Raw genomic sequence first — 20143 nt, 5'->3', positions numbered from 1 at the left:
ACGATCGATTTTAGTCGTACTATGTTTGATAATTACGCGCTACGCATCGACTCATGATGGTGAATATTTGTAACAAGTTACTTCAGAATCCCTTCATGCATAAAGACACGAAACATGAACCGGATCTATTTTTGACATTTGACCTCTTAGTGCGACCCTTGACATTGGAGCTAGGGAACTGTGTCTGTCCGCAACACATTGTCTCATAATGGTGAACATTTGTGCCAAGGTATTTTACAATCCCTTAATGCATAACGAAGTTATGACACGGACGAGAAAAAATGGACCTTTTTTACCTTTGACCTCTTAAGTGTGGCATTGAATGTAAAAAGAAAATTAAATAAAAAGATGACGAGCATTAACTACAGATTGCCTATGTGTGTGTGAAATTTGAGAGTGGTAGATGTAATAGTATTCAAGTAATTGCAGGACCAAATTTGTGAGGACATACATACGAACAGACCGGACAGACAAACCGCATGGTGACTCCTATATATACCACCCTCCTTCGAACTTCGTTTGCGGGTTATAATTATGAAGAAATACTACAGGCGTCGGTGAAAAGTCGAGATATAATAAATAAGTCGGTTGCTAACAGGCATACAGTCTCTTTTACGAAAGTCGCAAACATTTGTACAGTACTGCAAGCAAACATGCATACAGTATTGACATCACACCGAATCCTCTTTCATTGACGATTATAAACAAATTGGAGGCTTTAGCAATGAATTTATTTAATTTTACCAAACTAGTATTGTTTCTTTATCCATGAAACAGTGGGCTTTATATGTAGATCATTCCTCAAGCAAGAAAATATGTATTTTTGACGCCGACAATGTGCAAGTTCTGGACAAAATCAGTGCTCAGTTTTTTGCTATAATTGTACCTGTAATCAGACTAACATAATATATAAAGAACCAAAACATGTTCCGATTCCAATATAATGTAAATATACTGTACACACCAACAAAGCACGTTAATCTCTTTAAAATAGTTTTCTTTTCCCAACTTTTAGCGGTCAGCTTATTGTTTTGATCGGTCGCAACAGGAAGAGGGGGAGTACAGTCGTTTATAGGGTGTTCATTGATTAATTTATATAAAAAGTAAAACACAAAAATTATAAATAACAATTTTGCCATGTTGGATTTCATTGTAGAATGAGTCTCTGCAAATGTAGGGATATAAACTAAACAACGCAAGTGTGCTATCTACAAGTATATTTTAAAGACCGAAGCATAATACACAATCGTCTAGTGTTTGGTAAACTTTGATAATGATATTATATATTTCTTTTATCGTTTCCGCGAATTAACAAACTAAAGATCATAGAAATGAAATAATTTGTGATTATGCGCGTGAAAGTGCCGACGTTACTCTGAGTCATCAGCGATTCTGTTTATTTCCGTTTTTCTTTTTTATAATTTTTATTCTCTATGTCTGTTCGATATAACCGAGGGGTTTTCCATTGAATTTTGTACTTTAGGACTGGAAAAATTGTTCCTTATAATCGAGTGTTCCTTATAACCGAGGATTTTCACATTGAATAAAGAAGGAATTAGATCGGGGAATTGAAAACTGTTCTTTATAACCGATTGTTCCTTATATCCGAGTTCCTTATAAGTGAGGTTTACTGTAGCATTTCCTAGATTAGTGAAAAAATGTCAGAAAACGCTGGCCCAATGCCGATATTTTCCATGCGCGACCCTCCATTAAAATTGTTAAAGTAATCTGTGATACTTAGGTGAATGATCTACGGTCATCATGACTCTTTTGTTTTAATAATCAACTAGGTATGTCTCTTTTTAATGTATTTAGAATACGAATGCACCACTATTTCTTTCGAAGACAACCATGCCTTTAGAATGGACCGATATTGACCAAAGTTTTACCAGGAATTACAAAACGTTTATCGAACAAAGATTTTAACTTGATGTTACCACTACTAAAATTAATTTTGAAAAAAACATTGCTAATTGATTACTGCAGTGGTCTTGTTACGGATCGTTGAATTTACCATTGTTGAATTGTTGAAATGCAATGTTGAAGAATCATGCAAAAATGACCAAACTAGTCTTAACATCACTCCGCACAAAAAACAACAACAAAAAACACCAGTTTGCAGTGGGTAAGACTTGCGGCAGGTTTATTAAGAAGGCAGGTTTCATTTACAGGTATGCAATTCAGATAAACACTTGTTATACAACAACATTAATTTTCCATTTAAACAACCTAAAACTCTCTATATCCATACATATTTAAGTGTATTCATCCTTTACTCTAATAACACTTAAGTGTAATACATGCTACGTTCAAATTAATCAGAAATATTATTACGGCTATTGTAAACAGACTAAAACAGTTTAAAACAGTAATGATACTTCAATGTTATAAACAGAATACTATCCCACTGAAAAAATTGATCGTATTTTCATCTCTGGAATATTTGCCGCACACGAAAAACTCCCTATTAAGAGCCCACACATTAGAAAATGATAATTATACCAGATTTTAGGAAGAAACGTATCACCGCGGCAACAATAAAAATTGTATGGCTCGAAATCGAAATGATTTCTCAGAATATTCCTGAAAACTGGATACCGGATCTAACCCAAGGATGTAGATGTTAATAATCATTCTAGCATAAAAATGCTGTTATTGTCACTTTTCATGGGTGTTTTAACAGGAGATAAAACGTGTGTCAACAGAGAGATTCTCGCGTTCACGTGCTGTTATAACACATTTTTATATATGCGCGTTCCGTGGCAACGTGTAAACGTATTACGGCCCCAAAACGGATAATTCAAAAGGAAATGACGACAACGTGAAAAAAACACGTAGACTTTACAGCGCATTTCATGGAAATTTAATGACGTTGAGAGACAATATATTCATTTACTTGTTTTTTACGCATTTTATGCTAGAATAGCGTTAGCGCATGTTCTTTTCGTGTTATAAAATCTTCAGAATCCCTCGGTAATCGTTGGTATCCTCGCCCTACCGGACTCGGGTACTAACCAATCCCTCGGGATTCTGCAGATGTTATAACACGAAAAAACATGCGTTATCCCTACAATAATAGCTACATTAAAAACTTCGAATTTGAATAGCAAAGTAAATGTTCTACCTGTCAGGGTGAAGTCTAGCCTAGAACTAAATAACACCCGCTAATCCATCAAATACCCGCCAAATATCACATGACTAAACTGCATTACTGATTCGCGCCAAATATTCTTTCCCGCAAATATTAGCGCTACTTAATGTGAAGACATTCGTTTTGTGCTATACTGCGAAACGCGCAGAATTGTCAGTTGGATTACCTTTTAGATTTACTACATGGCACAATATGAAATAAAGTTGAGATAATGCATATGTTAATAACTTGTTTTATCGCAAATTACTTTGGAAAATGGTCGGATTTTGGTTGAAAAATGGCTGGATTTGGTTGAAAAATGGTTGGATTGTGGTTGAAAAATGGTTGAATTTACGTCCCGACGTCTAGCCAACGTCAGGATCCGACGTTTAAACGGTTTGCAAGTCCAACCAAAATCCAACGTTTATCCGACGTCCTGATCTGACGTCTTTTTAGTTCTAACCGACGTCAAATGTTAACTATCATGCAGATTTGAAACGTGTAAAATCTTAAAAATAAATATATTGCCCATTCTAGCATAAAACTGCTGTACTTGTCACTTTTTGGGGGTGTTTTAACTGGAGAGAAAACGTGTGTTAACAGAGAGATTCTCGCGCTCACGTGCTGCTTTAACACATTTTTATATATGCGCGTTCCGTTGCAGAACGTAAACGTATTACTGCCACAAAACGGATAATTCAAATGGAAATGACGTCAACGTGAAAAAACAACTCGGATATTCCCGCGCATTTCATGGAAATTTAATGACGTTGAGGGATAATGTATTCATTTATTCGTTTTTTTTTTCGCGTTTTATGCTAGAATAGCGTTAACGCATGTTATTTTCGTGTTATAACATCTTCAGAATCCCTCGGGATTCTGCAGACGTTATAACACGAAAAAACATGCGTTATCCCTACAACAACGTCATTTAATGTTCGTGAAATGCGCTCAATGTCAGCTTTGTTTGATCACGTTGATGTCATTTCTTTTTTAATGCGTTATACACGTACTTTGTACGTTTACGCTTTGCTACGGAACGTGCATATATAAAAAGATGTGTTAACAGCGCGCGAGCGCGAAAATCTCTGTGTTTACAAACGTTTACTCTTCTGAAAACATCAAACACCAAATTTTATGCTAGAACTATGAGAAAAAAATATAATCAAATACTACTGCATCAGAAATAATTAATTTTGAGTTTGGCATTGAAAGTCCAGTCACTTTTATATTTTACTGATTCAATAATATGGATACATTATTGTGTCAACTATCCTCCGTCACAATTTCCGTCTTTTTCGCAGGATTCGTCAACCTGATTTCCATATTCTGATGTTGATGGTTGCGCATGCTCTGCTTCACGAAACAAAGCTGGCAGTGTATTTCGCCAAAAGGCAAATTCCCGAGCATATAAAAACTGGCTAACGGAATCTTCTTTGTCTAGTATCATGTATTGCTGTGAGGTAATGCTGTACTTTGGCCAAATCAATGATGGTAATGCACTGCGAACTGGTTTGTTAGGATCTCTTGAAAAAATAACATTTAATGGAAAAGAAAATAGAACGCTATCACATTTTCCTTGAATCTGAAACGAAAACGACACTGAGTTACTTAAAAGAAAATTTTGACAGTAGAAATTTGTTGGTACTGATAAACGATTTGTGTTAAAACATAAGATAGTCAATTAAATATAAACACTCAAATTAAAAAAAAAGAGTTGAAAATCATCTGACGCCCAAGAAATGCGGATGGATTTAATGATTTACAGTAAACTTCGGTTATTGCGAAGTCCTCGGGACCTCCTTACATATCCGTTGGAGCTTCTTATAAACGTACAGCGAACGCGTTCCTTATATTAATAAATAGTCTTTGTATATCGATAATATTCCCAAAGCTAGAATGGAAATACGTTAATGGTCAGTTAATTGTTGTTTATACAGTCATGCGTATTGATGTTCATGTTAAATATAATTTACGAAACCGTTAAGAAAAGTAAAAATAATGCTAGGAGTTACCAAACATAAAAGAGCATACCCGGATTTGGCAAAATTGGTCCAATATGTTATCATTCTCCTGGAAAGGTCATACTCCCACTGTGGAGGAAGGTCGGTCTTATCTTTATATATCGCAAAGTTGTAACCAAACAGCGGCGCAATTTCATCGCCATGGACTGCCTTCTTCACCCAAGCTGGGGTTGGAAGTGATCGTTTATGAAGCTGAGGGATAAAATTATAAACATAACTGTCCACATTTGATGCATTAGCATGAATCCGACTCATTTCTATCCCTGGAACATTGAAGTAAGTATCTCCGTTAAGTCGCAGTACTTGTTCGCGTAATCTCTTAGGATCATCGGGACTATCCCAATCCGTATATTCAGCAATTAGCAGTTGTTTCACAGAGTCTGGCACTTTCTTGTCTGCACCATAAATCTGTGAAATCGCTCCTGGAATGTGGTGGTTGTTTATTTGCTCACGAGTAATTTCTAACTGATCAAGATCCTCCGGTCTCCCCATCATCATAATAAACAATGCTCCTTCAGCACCATTAATTCCATTTATTAGTTTTAGTGAGCGAAAGAATTCTATTTCCGACTGAGGTTCCGATTCTGCCAGTTTATACAGATCTGTCGGGTGCTTTTTAACATATTCACCATCAATTGTCGGTGATATTATAAGTTTCATGGCCGCCTCCATGTCCCCGGCCGCAATGACGTCGGAATTAACTTTGATGATGTTTTCTGGCGTTGCTGATTTAAGACAATGAAAAATGTCATCTTGGTTTTCATATCTACAGCCCAAGTACCTTGCGTAATGTTTAGCAGTTTCTTTATTATTCTTTTGAAAAGCTGTAGGTACAACTAAAGCCCCACTCTGAGTAATTGCACCCCGGAAGAGACCTTTATTTGGCGGATACATCATATGTAGAAGTGTACAAACAGCTCCTCCAGAGGATCCAAAAACAGTCACTCGATCTTTAACCCCACCAAATGATTCAATATTCACGTTTACCCATTGTAAGGCTAAACGTTGATCCCAGAGACCAAAATTACCAGCGGATGTTCCATCATCTAAATCCATAAAACCCAATAATCCCAACCTGTAGTTAATTGTCACTGTGATAACATTCCCAACAGACGCAAAAACCTCACTTTCAAACATATGTCCAGCACCCACAGCGTATCCACCCCCGTGTATGAAGACCATTACCGCGTGGCCAGATTTCTCATCCGGCTTTTGCCGAGGCACATATACATTTAGAAATAAACAGTCTTCCGATCTTTTACCTAAAGGCTTTCCAAGATTATAAGAGTCATATTGTGGGCACGCTGGTGGGTCTTCTGTGGCATTATACGGCTCAGAAAATGTTCCGTACGGTAGTGGTTTTTTAAATCGTAATTCTCCAAGCGGTGCTTTAGCAAAAGGTATTCCGAGGTATTTATCAACCTCGTACGTGTTCTCCTGAAATGCAACACGTTCAGTTACACCATTAATAACACCAAGTGGTGTTGAAACACTAGGATTTCCAGCAGCTGAATGAAATAACAACAGTAATACTGTGCAGGTAAACGAAGCCGCCATTTTTCCACAAACTACGTGTAAACATACAGTGCTTTAGGGTATAGAGGATAGCTAACAAAATTTCTCTGCTTTCCAGTTCAAAGTAAATAAACCTCGTATTTTTACTGTATAAAAGAAGAAAAATATACACAACTTGATTAAAAACATTCAAATTTTAATAAAATTTCAAATGCTTTTTGCGCTTGTTAAGCACAAACAACAAATCTGCGTGTTTAGTAAATGGCGCAGCGCAAATAAACAATTTTCTATTTGTGCAACGATACTTAAATTTGTGAAACGCGCAAGTTAACTGCCTTGCGCGTTTAGTATATCAGTCTACGCTAATAACATACGGACAAATTGACATTCCACAAGAGGACTTTTTATAGTTTTGTTTTTCTAAGTCCGCCGTTTTTAAAACCACTCCTTGCCAGGTAGAGATACCTTAAAATACACCTAAAACTTAAAAGTAACATCTACGTTGTAGCAAAGAAAAGATAAGAGAATAGATTAAGAAATTAGGATATGATAAAGAAGTATTTTTGTACAAAACACCATAAGTGATTTTTTTTGGTAAACCAGATCATATTCTCTATAAGTATTTTTTATACATCATAAGTACGTAGTCTAAATTGCAATCGTTACAGGATCCTTTCGAATTTTTTTTCCGGAAGAAAGAAAGGAAATTGTAATGTAATGGCCTATTATTTTATTATTGTAGGCCTGTTACTTTATTATTATGACATGGTCATACTTAAATTATTATTTTGTGTTAAAGAGAAGAAAGAAAGGAAATTGTAATGTAATGGCCAGTTAAGCGTTACTTTATTATTATGACATGTTCATACTTAAATTATTATTTTATTTTAAAGAGAAGAAAGAAAGGAAATTGTAATGTAATGGCCGTTCAGGACATAGTTATAAAGTAATATAGAAACAGTTCAGTATTCTAAAATATTGCTTCTTCGAAATATTGTTCTCTCTGTTTCATACACATGTATAATTGTATATTGCTATCCTAAGTTTTACAAAGTACAGTTCTTCTCTGTACCAGGCATACAGGTAGCCAACTGGACGCTGGCATATTTCCATTATACATTGCAGATTCATGCAGATTCAGCAGTCCGCAGAATGTCTTATCACCATATTTGTAATAACGCTCGGACATGATAGCTAATTACCAACAATGCTCTTGGCTATATTTCCTATATAACTCTGATTAGCGAGAGAAAGAAGAGGACAGCACGGGGAACCGAACTGAATAGACTCGATTAGTTATGGGTTAGCTATCATTGTCAGTGCGTCTCACTTTTCCTTAAGAACCTGGGTTGAACTTTAAATAAAAGCTGTTGACTTACAAAGTGTTGTTTACTATTCCTTTGTCACAAGAGTTTATTACGTGACAGTATTTGATATAGCAAGTCGAGTTTAGACCAAGGGTAAGTTAGTTACTTATCTATGTTTTTTAAAACTACTTGTATACTTAAAAGAGATTGAGTGAATAAATTTGCAGACGAAATTGTGAAAGCATATTAATTCAGGTAGGGTCTAAATTATCCGCCTGTCATCTTAGGTTAGTCACTAGGTTGTGATGGGTCTTTAAATTTTAAACGGACTACATGTGAAGAATAACAAAACAAAGAAACATTTAAAATGTATAACAGTATGTCAGTCTGCATTAAAGTAAATCAACATGATGAAAGTTTCTATATCAATGAATGTCTAAATGCAAAAATGATCTACCTATCCTCTATATCCCAATAAAGCACTGTACATGTATATATGTAAAATCCAGTCGCTCGCAACGCACTTGCGCACACAATTACTCAGCGGTCATAAAGTAGTGCATTTGTGATAATCATATACCGTACACGGCAACGATTCATATATTTAAACTGAACTAATGTGGTACAGGTAAGTATGTTCACACCCTGAACTAATTATAATGATATGTACAACACTTATGGAAAAATATAAATATGCACATCCTTTTTCTCTCTTTTTGTGTGTGTGTTGGACAGTAAATTTTGACATAAATTCTTCATAAATCACACTGAATAATTTTGGGTTTCACTATAGTGTATAATATTATGTTACTTTACAACATGTTCTATCAAACGAAAGTTTATCAATACATGTGTACATGAGGCGTGTTCTAACCCGGTTAAGATATAATAAAGGTAAGGTATATATTTATGGTGTAATCCATGTAAAAATACTTGTGTTCAATTTTACTTGACAAAAAAACTAAGGATATGTAGATCAGGCATTTATTTTCTTTACTTTTTGTTACGAAGAAAATTATATATAAACGGGCCATTTTATATTTATGTGCTGCTAACGAGATAGGAGAATGCAATATTTAACAGTTATACTTGTCTCATAATTCCCAAACATATCACAGAAAAATGTGACATCACATGTATAAATTTGAATCGAAAGTACAAAATTGGTTTCAAACGAAAACGGTCAACAAAGTAAAATAATTCCAAACTGACAACGCTTCTGTGGAGAGTTAAAGTATACAACCTCATAACTTTAAACACTGAGCAGACAGACCGTTTATTACATATAAAACGGAAACGGGATATTCTCTTGATTCCTGTAAAGTACAAGATAAATGTATTTCATGAGCCCCCTATCATTACATTATTCTTTATCATAAAGTCAGTCACACATATACAAATATATACGTTGTTTTTCAAAAATAATTGCTTCATTAACCATCCTGTACAGGCAGCGCTTCAGTTGCTCACCTATTAACAATTCGATAAATATACTGGGACAGTTAATCAACTTCGTAACTTCAGGATCTATATTATTTTCACACGTTTCTCTTCCTATTCATTTTATTATGTGTAACTGAAGGAGCACTCGGAATATTCCAGTCATTATCTGTTCTCGACAGTACATTGAAGTTGTCATAGACTGATCTATATCAGCAGCTGGCATATAATTTATTGCAGAAAATATGTTAAAACGTTTACATTCTTGTATATTACTACCGGTTATTTCATTGAAACTGTTTACTACAAGTATTTTGCATTTTGCCTGATCTTCAGATTGTGCTTTTCTTGCACCACAAGTACCTAAGATATTGTTTAACAATTTTATATACCTCTCAGATGTGTCGTTACTTTCCACTAAACTTCTTATAAAATAAGTGTGTCGTCTAGATAAGTTGTGTTCAGTGGTTTCTTTGTGATTAATGTTGAATATTATTCTGGTTATGAACGGCAACCACTTTTCTATTTCTTTTATGCTTGACACTAAACACGTTGCAGAGTTTTCAGTTTCCCTTAAATTGCCCTGTGGTCTGTTTGTTCTGTCAAAATAAATGATAGCAGTGGAATTTTGTTGACCTTTCATAAACTTAATTTTCTCCATACAGATATTTACATTTAGGCCATTTGCTTTATTTTCAATGTCAAGAAAGAAAACCACTTTGTCACATTCGACTTGATATCTGTCGATGTACAGATGAAAGATGTTTATTATTTTAACATTCAGTCGTTTTCTAATTCCTCCAAGGGTTTCAAGAGCGGTTGCCAGTTGTTCCGAGTATATCTTCAGTTCGTCCCTATTACCAACAATTATCAAAATGCTGCTTTTCATGCACTTTGTGGGCATTTTATTATGTTGATATGCACTGTAACAAAGCATAAAATATGTAGTTAGCTTGATGCATATGCAAGATGTAAAAATTCTAGAAGAAAAACCGTATTAAATATATTTTATAATTATAATAATGCATTTCGATTTTCTTCCTACCTAACTTTAAAGTCTACCCATTATCAAAAATAATTATAATTTTACTGTATTCGTATCCAAGAGTGCTTACTTTGCAACTATAACTGGACATTTACTGATAAATTCGTACTTTTCAAATGTAACCGTGAGAAAATATAACACTGATGTGACATTATCTGGACATATCACTGCACTTTTCAGTATCAGAAACCATCGTTATTTGGACAGTGTGTCAAGGGGAATTTTAAATAAAATCAAATAACCCAAAACGTACAAATACACATCGGGCATGCATGCGGGTTCTTGTATATCGGAATCACTGACTCTAACTTGATCTGGGAACCGTTACAGTATGGCAGATTTGGGAGTCGCCATTGTGGACGTTAGATATTATAAACTGTTCAGCAGTACATTTCATTGGGAGCCTTTCCAATGTAGCAGATTGGTTAGATGGCAGCTACCGATTGCCTATCTGCCTGATGCCCTACATTTAAGGACAGGATTCGGGCTGTGTAAGTATGCAAGCCAAATGTTTCTCATAAGTAAAAATGGCTTGCCCTTCAAAACCAGTGTCAGTATAATAAAACAAACACTTTTGTCAAGTGAAATCAAAAATCTAAATTTTAACAGTCTTACTGTGTGACTATCTTCTTTTTCCTGTATCTTAAGTACCCATAAGTTAAGACAGCTAAAATGGTTGAAGTCGGCAGTAGAGCAACAAGGACAAGGACAGTCGTCAATGCGTTCGTGTTTGTTTGAGAAGCAGCTACAAAGAAGTGGGTGAAAGTATATGGATAAGGGTTACATGTGGCTGTAATATTTTTCAGTGAATGGGTTAGATCGGTGTTCTAGAATGTATCATAGTTTACACTTTATCTAATGTCAGAAGCGTTGCTTTCTCTCATTGCAGGGCAGGTATTTTGATAGTACATATATCAAAGCATTTTTAAAGTACAGCTTATATCTTTGAACCTGGGCAGTTAACACGAAGCTGTTAACCACAAAAAATACAGTCTGTATACAGGGAGTCGTAGCATTGCATTCTGCATGTGCATAAATTTTCAATAGAACCAGTAAATAAATATTCATAAAAAACGGTCCTTTCTTCATATACAAACACATTCTGATAACTAAATACTTACCACATATATAGTTATATCCCTGTAAACACTCGCAATAATAATGCCTGTTGTTACCACCACAGTTTCCCACACATGTGCAATTTACACTGAATGACATATCTGAAAAGCAAATAGTGATACTGTTGGCTGCAGATGCACTTGAACTATCTGACCAAATTTTTAAAATATATATGTACCTGAAGCTAGCCAAAACGCTTAAATATAAGGCTTGATAAAACACGCAAATAAGTATTTTAAAATAAAAATCAACATCGGATCACACATGATCAATGAATACTCTTGTACAAAAGTAAATCTAATTAATGGCTTTGGATCATGGTTTTCTTACACCTTAAGCCATACCAAATTGATTAATAGTTCTTCGGAAAATTTTCAAAAAAAAATAGGAGCGAATTTTGATTTTTTCAGAGGCGGGTAGATTTTACATGGAGCGAGCGGGTATTTTTTCCAGCTTGGACCCTAAAAGGAGGCATAACCAGTTATGATTATACATGAAGTTAACATTTCTTTAAGAATAACACAGAAATCAAATATTTACAGTGTGACTAACACAGTAGATAGCTTTTCTATATGTTTTAAAGACTACATGGATGGTTTTGCAAATAAATTCTTGCCAAAACTCACTGAATCAGTTTGTTTTTACTTTGTATTTATAATTACTAAGGGATGAGTGTCTTATTTTTAATTTTGATTGTTCTACATTAATCTGAAGGCGTGCCCATTTATCGGCAGAGGATGGTGAGGAATATTTAAGACAAAACGGGCACCCAAGTGGAATAACATATCTTCTGAAACCCAATTAGATGGCTTCGACACATGAGCAACTTTGTGCCCCTAGTGAAACTCCAAACGGTAGAGGTGAGGGGGAAAGTAATAAATCACTCGACCAATGAGACCATAACATTGCTCGAATCCCATTGGAATAATTTCTTAACAGATCTGGATAGCTTAAGTTTTTGTGGTAGAGGTTCATTTCAGTCAAAAATGATAACAGACGGACAAAAAATGATCCCAATATGGCCACTCTTAAAAGTGTTATTTGTTGTGCTTTGATTGACCAAGAAATTTTGAGTTGGGAAGGTCTGTTTTTTCAGTTTCTTTCTTTCAATCAATTCATAACCAATTAATATACAAACAGGGAAAATTGGGGTTACAATACGACAGAAATTATCTTTATATCTACACTGCTTATTTGAAAAGCTAAACATTTTTTAAAATTGAATATATGCATTTTGATAGAATATCTGACTGCCGTACTAAAGAATTTACATTCAAAATGATTTTGGCCCGAGACAATTAAATTTAATGTGATGGATCAGTCAGGATCTGTGAACAAACTTTTCTTTTAAAGAAAGCACTTTGCGTTGGCTCTAGATCTAACATATTGAACTAAACAACTGATAACAAATAGTTTGAAAACTTTATCTGAACAATATTTCTATGTTTAATCCAAATATTTTTAAATGAATGATCCCCGTGCACGTCTTACAAGTCGGGCTCTGTTCTTTTCACTGTATTCTGTATTGAACAAATCGTAGAACGTGCCTACTTCATCACCTACCGGAACATCGAATGCCAAGTGAGGCATTAGCACAGACACTCCAGATTTAAAACAAATGATGAACAACATCATTATTCCAGACTTTCTGAGTTTGAGTCATCAGCTACATGTATTACGAACGCATGAATTCCGATCAATATCACTTTGACGCATTAAAACAGCGATAAAACCTGTTTTGCCGTTATCATTGCGGGCCGCGTAATCAGGAAAAAAAATCGGAGATTTTTACGTACGTGCGGTTGTGTGATTTTTTTTTCTTTTTCTCGGGAATGAAATCATTGATGCGGTAGTTCCGACGAACGACAAATCAATTTGGTATGGCTTTAACTGTATAATAAAGTTCTGCTGATGTCGGTTTTCGAAGCATCAAGGGTGTTGCACATTTCACTTCACCTCTCCATCAAACTGGTGTTGGTTGTGTTTTATATTTCCAAGTCATCTTGCAGTTCCGTGGCCGAGTGGTTTCTGTCATTGACATCAAAACACTTGCCCCTCACCGCTGTTGGTACGGAGCTTCGTGTATGCAAAAGTCATCCAGCTGGCTTTTCGCCTGTGCCTAAAATAATGTCTGGGGTACCTTAATTGGGTCCTCCTCCATCATAAAAAGCCGGAAAAGTCATCACATAACCTATAATGTCGGTGTAACTTCAAACCAAACCAAACAAATTCACAAATGTCGAATGAGCTTCGCAAGAATTATTAGAAAAATTAATTACCGCAACTTGTTTTCTTTATAACTATATTTACACCAGGTCCTGCTATCTGTTGAATGATCTTTAAAATATTATCGTTTTATTTTATTCAAATCTTTGGAGTGTTTTATTTTTAGCTAACCTTAGCCAAAGGCTCAAGGTGAGCTTTTGTGACCGCTCGATGTCCGTATTGCGTCGTGTGTCGTGTGTCAACAGTTTCTAAAAAATCATCTTCTTCAAAACCACTAAGCAGATTTACACCAAACTTCACAGGCATGATCCTTGGGTGGCCTCCTTTCAAAATTGCCCAAAGAATTTAAATCAATACGGAACAGAAATCTTTAAAAATCTTCTTGTCCAAACCTGCAAGGCGTAGAGCTTCGATATTTGGCATGTGACATCATCTAATGGTTCTCTATGAAGATTATTCAAATTATGCCCCTGGGGTGTAAACAGTTTTACATAGACTTACATAGGAAAATGTTTTAATAATCTTCTTGTCTGAAACCACAATACCTAGACCTTTGGATATTTGTTATGTAGCATTGCCTTGTGGTTCTCTACCAAGGGTGTTCAAGTTATTACCCTGGAGTGAAAAAAGACCCCGCCCCGGGGGTTACAACTTTTACATAGAATTATGTAGGAAAAAGCTTTAAAAAGTTCGAGACCTACACCTTTGATATTTGGTATCAAAGCATTATATATTATAGCATTGCTTAGTGGTTTTCTTACAAGATTGATCAAATAATGCCCCCGGGGTAAAAAGAGGCCCTGTCCCGGGGTCACTTTGTTATATGAGTTATATAGGGAAAATCTTCAAAAAATATCTGATCATATTTCCTAGACTGTTTAGTTATAATTACCTGATTGCCCCAAGTAATAAGGTGTCACTTGACTTTGACCTTGACCTACTGACCTACTTTTTTGTTTTTAAGATACAGTCTTGAAATGGATGACATATACTGCTTTGCACACCGATCTTAAAACTGACTTTAAGTGACCAAGAATGTGACCTACTGACCTACTTTCTTAATATTTTAGCATCTGTTTGACGTTTGTAACATGTAGCTAATATTACTCAGGTGAGCGATCCAGGGTCATCATAACCCTCTTGTTTATAAATGACGATATATCAGCATATTTATGAATGCGAGTCCAAATAAAAGTGTCTGTTTTTCTATCAAAATTATTGTATATACAATGTATATATATGGCTTTAAAATGATATAAATTGTATTTATATAACCCTCGATCAAAAATATTACAGTTTATTTTCAAAAGATAATATAACTTGTGACCTGAAGTTGAGCAATTCTGTGTCCACTGAATAGGGCTTTGTTTGATTAGGCAGCACACCTGACCAAAAGTACAATTGCCGTACGTAGGGCTGTAAACTTCGTAAAATGACTCTAGCTGTACAACAAAGAATAGATAATCTATATACATGTATATGGATGGTGCCTATTTTGTTTTGCACAGAGAAGGTGAAAATCATAAGATCCTTATGAATAAATTAAGACGTTCACCATTACTAAAACTTTTACTGATGTTTATCAAATCTTCCTTTTCCAAAGCGCTTGATAAAATATAAAATGAAAACTTCCATCAAAATATATTATTACTATGGTATTTTCCTCTAATTCCAGATGAATTAATTGCTTGGAGAGTCTCTATAAAATTAGCAATCACTTAATTACGAGATATAATGTGGCATACTGTACAGTAGCTTTGGCAGCAGTTGCAACTTGCGTCAATAGTCCAGTTCTCTGTTTTAGTTGCTGAACGTTTTAAGCGGGATTTCGAAGACACGTGCGACTTCTCCCCAGGTGAAGGTACCCTATGTAAAAGACCGTTTGAATACATGGTCCTGTTCACGTCTGAAATAAACAGTCTGTATATGTATTGACGTTTTGTAGTCTACTTCTCGCTTATCATAATTTTCACTAAGTATAATATCTATAATTTATTGTAGGCCTATGTACAAGATTTTTGCCATTCCCTGTTGTTATGTGTTTTTTTTTTTAATCAAACAGGAACTTAATGATAAAACTACCACCAAATAAGATAGCTGTCATTAGCTCCACTATTCGGAGAATAGAAACCTTCTTTGTTAAAGTTTTTCGGCAACATTTGTTTTTCTATCATATCTTTGTTACTATTGCTTATATCTTACTGAAACTTCACATAAACATTGTCCAGTATACAAACAAAATATATTTAGGGGCTGAGCCCATTATACCCAAGGTCAAGTCACCAAGCTGTTATACTTAGGTTATGTTTAAGGTTAAAGTTTTTCGGCAACCTTTGTTTTTCTGTCATATCTTTGTTACTATTGGTTATATCTTACTGTAACTTTACATAAACATTGTCCAGTATGCAAACAAAGTATGTACAGGGACTGGGTCCATTTTATCCAAGGTCAAGGTCACAAAGGTCTTATACTTAGGTTATTTTTAAGGTTAACGTTTTTCGGCAACCTTTGTTTTTCTCTCATAACTTTGTTACTTTTGCTTATATCTTACTGTAAGTTCTCGTATACATTGTCCAGCTTACAAACATAGTATATGCAGGGGCTGGACCCATTATACCCAAGGTCAAGGTCACCAAGGAGTTATACTTGGAATTATTTTCATGTTAATTTTTTCGAAAGCTTTATTAATAGACATAGCTTTGGTACTTTAAAAGATAATGACTTGAAATTAAAAATATTTGTTTATAATCATCATCTGCATGTGTGGTTACATACCCTATAACTCCAGCTGTATTTTTGAAAGAATTATGCCCCTTTTGTACTTAAACTTGTTTTGCAATCTTCGCTTTCTGGATATTATTTTAATGTAATATAAGATAAAGACTTGAAACTTAAAATGTATCTTTATCATCATCATCTGCATGTGTGGTAACAATCCCCATAACTCTGGTTTGTATTTTTGACCAAATTATGCCCCTTTTATACTTAATTTTTTTTAACAAACTTCGTTTTCTGGACATAACTTTGGTACTATATAAGATAATGACTTGAAACTCAAAATATATCTTTACCATCATCATCTGCATTTGTTGTAACAATCCTGATAACTCTTACTTGTGTATTTGATGGAATTATGCCCCTTGGTGTATCTTCCTTTTATGGTAGAGGTCTCTTGTTCAGACATATATTCATTTTACTGTCAAATCCCCGAATAGTGGAGCGCACTGTCATATAGACAGCTCTTGTTTTATTAATGCATTTTGACGACCATTAACGTTTATATCATAGGAAATTTTTATGTAAATCTTAAGTCGACACGTAAAACTTAGGCGATAAAGGTAACGCAGACAGTCTGAAAAAAAATGACACATACAGTCTGAAATGTAATCATTATGGCACTTCCCTTTTGACTTACGTTAAATTAATTATTACAACATAATTACGAAGTGGCTTACCTTTGCATGATATAAATGCAGGAAACAACAGACAGTACAGCACTACTGGCAGCTGACTGGTTTTCATCGTCGATAGTTGATTATTTTTAATGCATCGTCTTTAATCTATAAATACGTTACATGATGACATTATTGAAAATAAATACTTTTATTTTGACACGGTCCGTAATTTGCGCCGACATGACTTTAAAAGGCTAAGAGAAATGTCTATTTGATTCCGACCACATCATGTGTTTTGGTTAGATATATTGAAACTATATGATAAATCTACAAGGTTTGTTGTTGAAAGGTGTAGTTGCTCCAAAGTGTACGTGTGTTACGGATAATTTTATACTTGCTTTTACTATATATTATCAGTCATTTGCTACTGCTTAGACGTACATTCGTACGTCAGTCGTGAAAATATAGCATACAGTATGGTGTTCACTTGGTTAAAGATATTTTTATCTAAATTGTGCAATAAACCAATTTTCTTTTAATCTCATGCCATATATTGTTTTAACCTATTAAAACCAATTTCTCCTGCTTGTTAGATATATGCACACAACAACTTGACGTGACAATGTTTATGAAAAACTTAAATAGTTCTATCAGGTTTTCACAAACTTCTTATTTATTTTGATATAGTCCAGTGATTATTTTTTGTGGTCTTGTCTGTATACAAACAAAGGTGCACATGCTTGTTTTTATAATAACGTGTAATCTTTATATAAATTTCTGATTATTTGTAAGTCATACTCTTCCGCTGTTATTGTGTTAATCTCGCCGTTTGAAGGAATGGAAATTGATTACAAATATAATCTACTGAATACAGATATAGTCCCATAAACCCCCGAAAAACATGAGATAAAACATTTAATACACAGTCAAACGGTTGTGTGTATTATAATGAATATTTTACTGTGACAGTGAAATCAAACTGAAAGAAATAAAAACAACTTACAATTATGTCGTATATTTATAAATGTAAGCTACATTAAATTCCCAAATAGTTTGTGTACAAACACTGCTGTTCGTTAATTCAAATATTATGAAGTTTAAAGTAAACTCTTGATGGGGTATTATGTTAACGATTGCAACTGATAAGACAAGTTTATTAAGTGTAAAAAAATTGATGGGAAAAAGTTTTCGATTTGTATGTTTTTCTTCAGTTATACACGGAATGGTATATAGACCTCTGAAATGTCAAAACAGCTGCTGTCAGATATAGTTCTGAGTATTTTAGACAAAAATATCTACGTTTGATCATAAGTCCTTTGCCAGCTGCTTAGATATAAACTATTATTGTGACATAAGGTTCCGTTATGAAAATCAAATATAGTTTCAGACCTAGTCATGGCTAAAACTAAGCTTTATCATTGATTGAACACCAGTTGTCTAGTGGTACGTGAAGGAGAACAATGGCAGTTGAAAGAACACATTTTGGCTGGAAATTTATCTTAACCGGGATTTCTTTAGAAAAAAAAGATCTTAAAAATGTTCGTGTTAATAGTATATGTTTCAACAAATGTAATACTTAAAATTTTCATTTGCTGTATAATATTACAGACATACATTAGGTCTAGAAAAATCTGAAATATTCTTACATTTTTGCACAGTCAATGATGTTTGAGTTTGAAAAAAAAAATGATAGAAGTGTCAATATCAAAAATTTAATACAACCTAACTTTTACAAACATAGTTATGTATATGCAAAACTCATCTCTGCTTTAGTGAATAAGACAGCACTCTACGATCGAGAAAATCCTGGTCTTTTGGGGGATAATTTGATTAGTATTATCCCAGATTCTCCTTTCGTTTTCAGAGGTGCTAGATGTGAACTTTCAGGTGTCCTAATTAGTGTATCTCGGAATTGCGACGAACAGTTCAATAGAGTGCGCTGCAGCTTGCAAGTTATAAATGCATCTCAGCTATGAAGAATGAAATACAATTCCTGCAACATTTCAATAACTAGGTCTTGGCAGTGGGCTTAAGTATTTCTGTCTTCGATATCAAAGTTGAGGGATAATGCCTTTCACAGTATGGTTACGGTAAACAGGGGTCATCGTTTTTGCCTAATAACAATAATTATTATGTTAAATATCTATGAATAAATTAAGAGCGATTTATTGACATATTTTTAAAACATATTTCCCATCCCTATCTGTTTGCTTTAATGCCATCGTATGTCTGCCTTAAATACCCTGCTGAGGTGAACATCAATATCTAAGTGCAATACAAATATACCTATCTGTCACGGTATAGAACTTGAAATATATTAAAAAGGGGAGAAAGTGTGTAGGCGGCCGGGTAGCTCAGTCGGTAGAGCATCGGAACGGTATTCCGAGGCCCCGGGTTCGAGTCCCGGTCTGGCTGCACATTTTCTCACCCTGTGACATTTGGCGCCCAACGTGGGGCCGTGACGGCATTACACTGGTTAGTCTCCGACGCCTGTAATTGCTTATATATAAAGTACCCGCTGAAATTCGAGGACGAATTTCAAAATGGTGGGGAAATATGTCACGGTATAGAACTTGAAATATATTAAAAAGGGGAGAAAGTGTGTAGGCGGCCGGGTAGCTCAGTCGGTAGAGCATCGGAACGGTATTCCGAGGCCCCGGGTTCGAGTCCCGGTCTGGCTGCACATTTTCTCCCCTTTTTAATATATTTCAAGTTCTATACCGTGACATATCCAATGCATTATGATTGACTGCTTGCCACACAATCTAATAATCCTTAAACTTAGAGCTCATACATGAGTTCTCGGGTCCTCGGGCCGCTGGTTTCCATTACTTGGTCTAGATGTTAATCCTATATAATTACGGAGATGGCAAAGTTCAGCCTTTCTTTCCAGCATAAGAAGCGTTCAGACACACAATTAAATCTGAAAGGCAATCCCTTAT

At 34.9% G+C, this 20143-nt stretch overlaps 1 protein-coding gene across 5 annotated transcripts; it reads right to left on the bottom strand.

Annotated features, from left to right (window-relative positions):
- Nucleotides 1–2111: 2111 nt before the first annotated feature.
- On the bottom strand, nucleotides 2112–17366 carry LOC123524832 (pyrethroid hydrolase Ces2e-like). 5 transcript variants are annotated; one of them, XM_053538403.1, is made up of 8 exons: nucleotides 17262–17366; nucleotides 15552–15712; nucleotides 15134–15248; nucleotides 11583–11681; nucleotides 11077–11206; nucleotides 8434–10339; nucleotides 5165–6722; nucleotides 2112–4656 (listed from the first exon to the last, which is right to left on the bottom strand). In XM_053538403.1, the coding sequence occupies exons 7-8, from the start codon at nucleotides 6709–6711 to the stop codon at nucleotides 4401–4403; spliced, it is 1803 nt and encodes a 600-aa protein (XP_053394378.1). In that variant the 5' UTR covers nucleotides 6712–6722; nucleotides 8434–10339; nucleotides 11077–11206; nucleotides 11583–11681; nucleotides 15134–15248; nucleotides 15552–15712; nucleotides 17262–17366; the 3' UTR covers nucleotides 2112–4400. The 5 variants fall into 5 exon arrangements, with proteins under 5 accessions (XP_053394378.1, XP_053394380.1, XP_053394377.1 ...); XM_053538405.1 differs by lacking the exon at nucleotides 11077–11206; XM_053538402.1 differs by lacking the exons at nucleotides 15134–15248; nucleotides 15552–15712; nucleotides 17262–17366 and adding an exon at nucleotides 13144–13907.
- Nucleotides 17367–20143: the final 2777 nt, after the last annotated feature.

This window comes from Mercenaria mercenaria, chromosome 3, assembly GCF_021730395.1.
Source record: "Mercenaria mercenaria strain notata chromosome 3, MADL_Memer_1, whole genome shotgun sequence".
In the NCBI taxonomy this organism is placed as follows: Eukaryota; Metazoa; Mollusca; class Bivalvia; order Venerida; family Veneridae; genus Mercenaria; species Mercenaria mercenaria.
The sequence above is the reverse complement of the archived record's forward strand: the minus strand, read 5'-3'. Positions and strand labels throughout refer to the sequence as shown.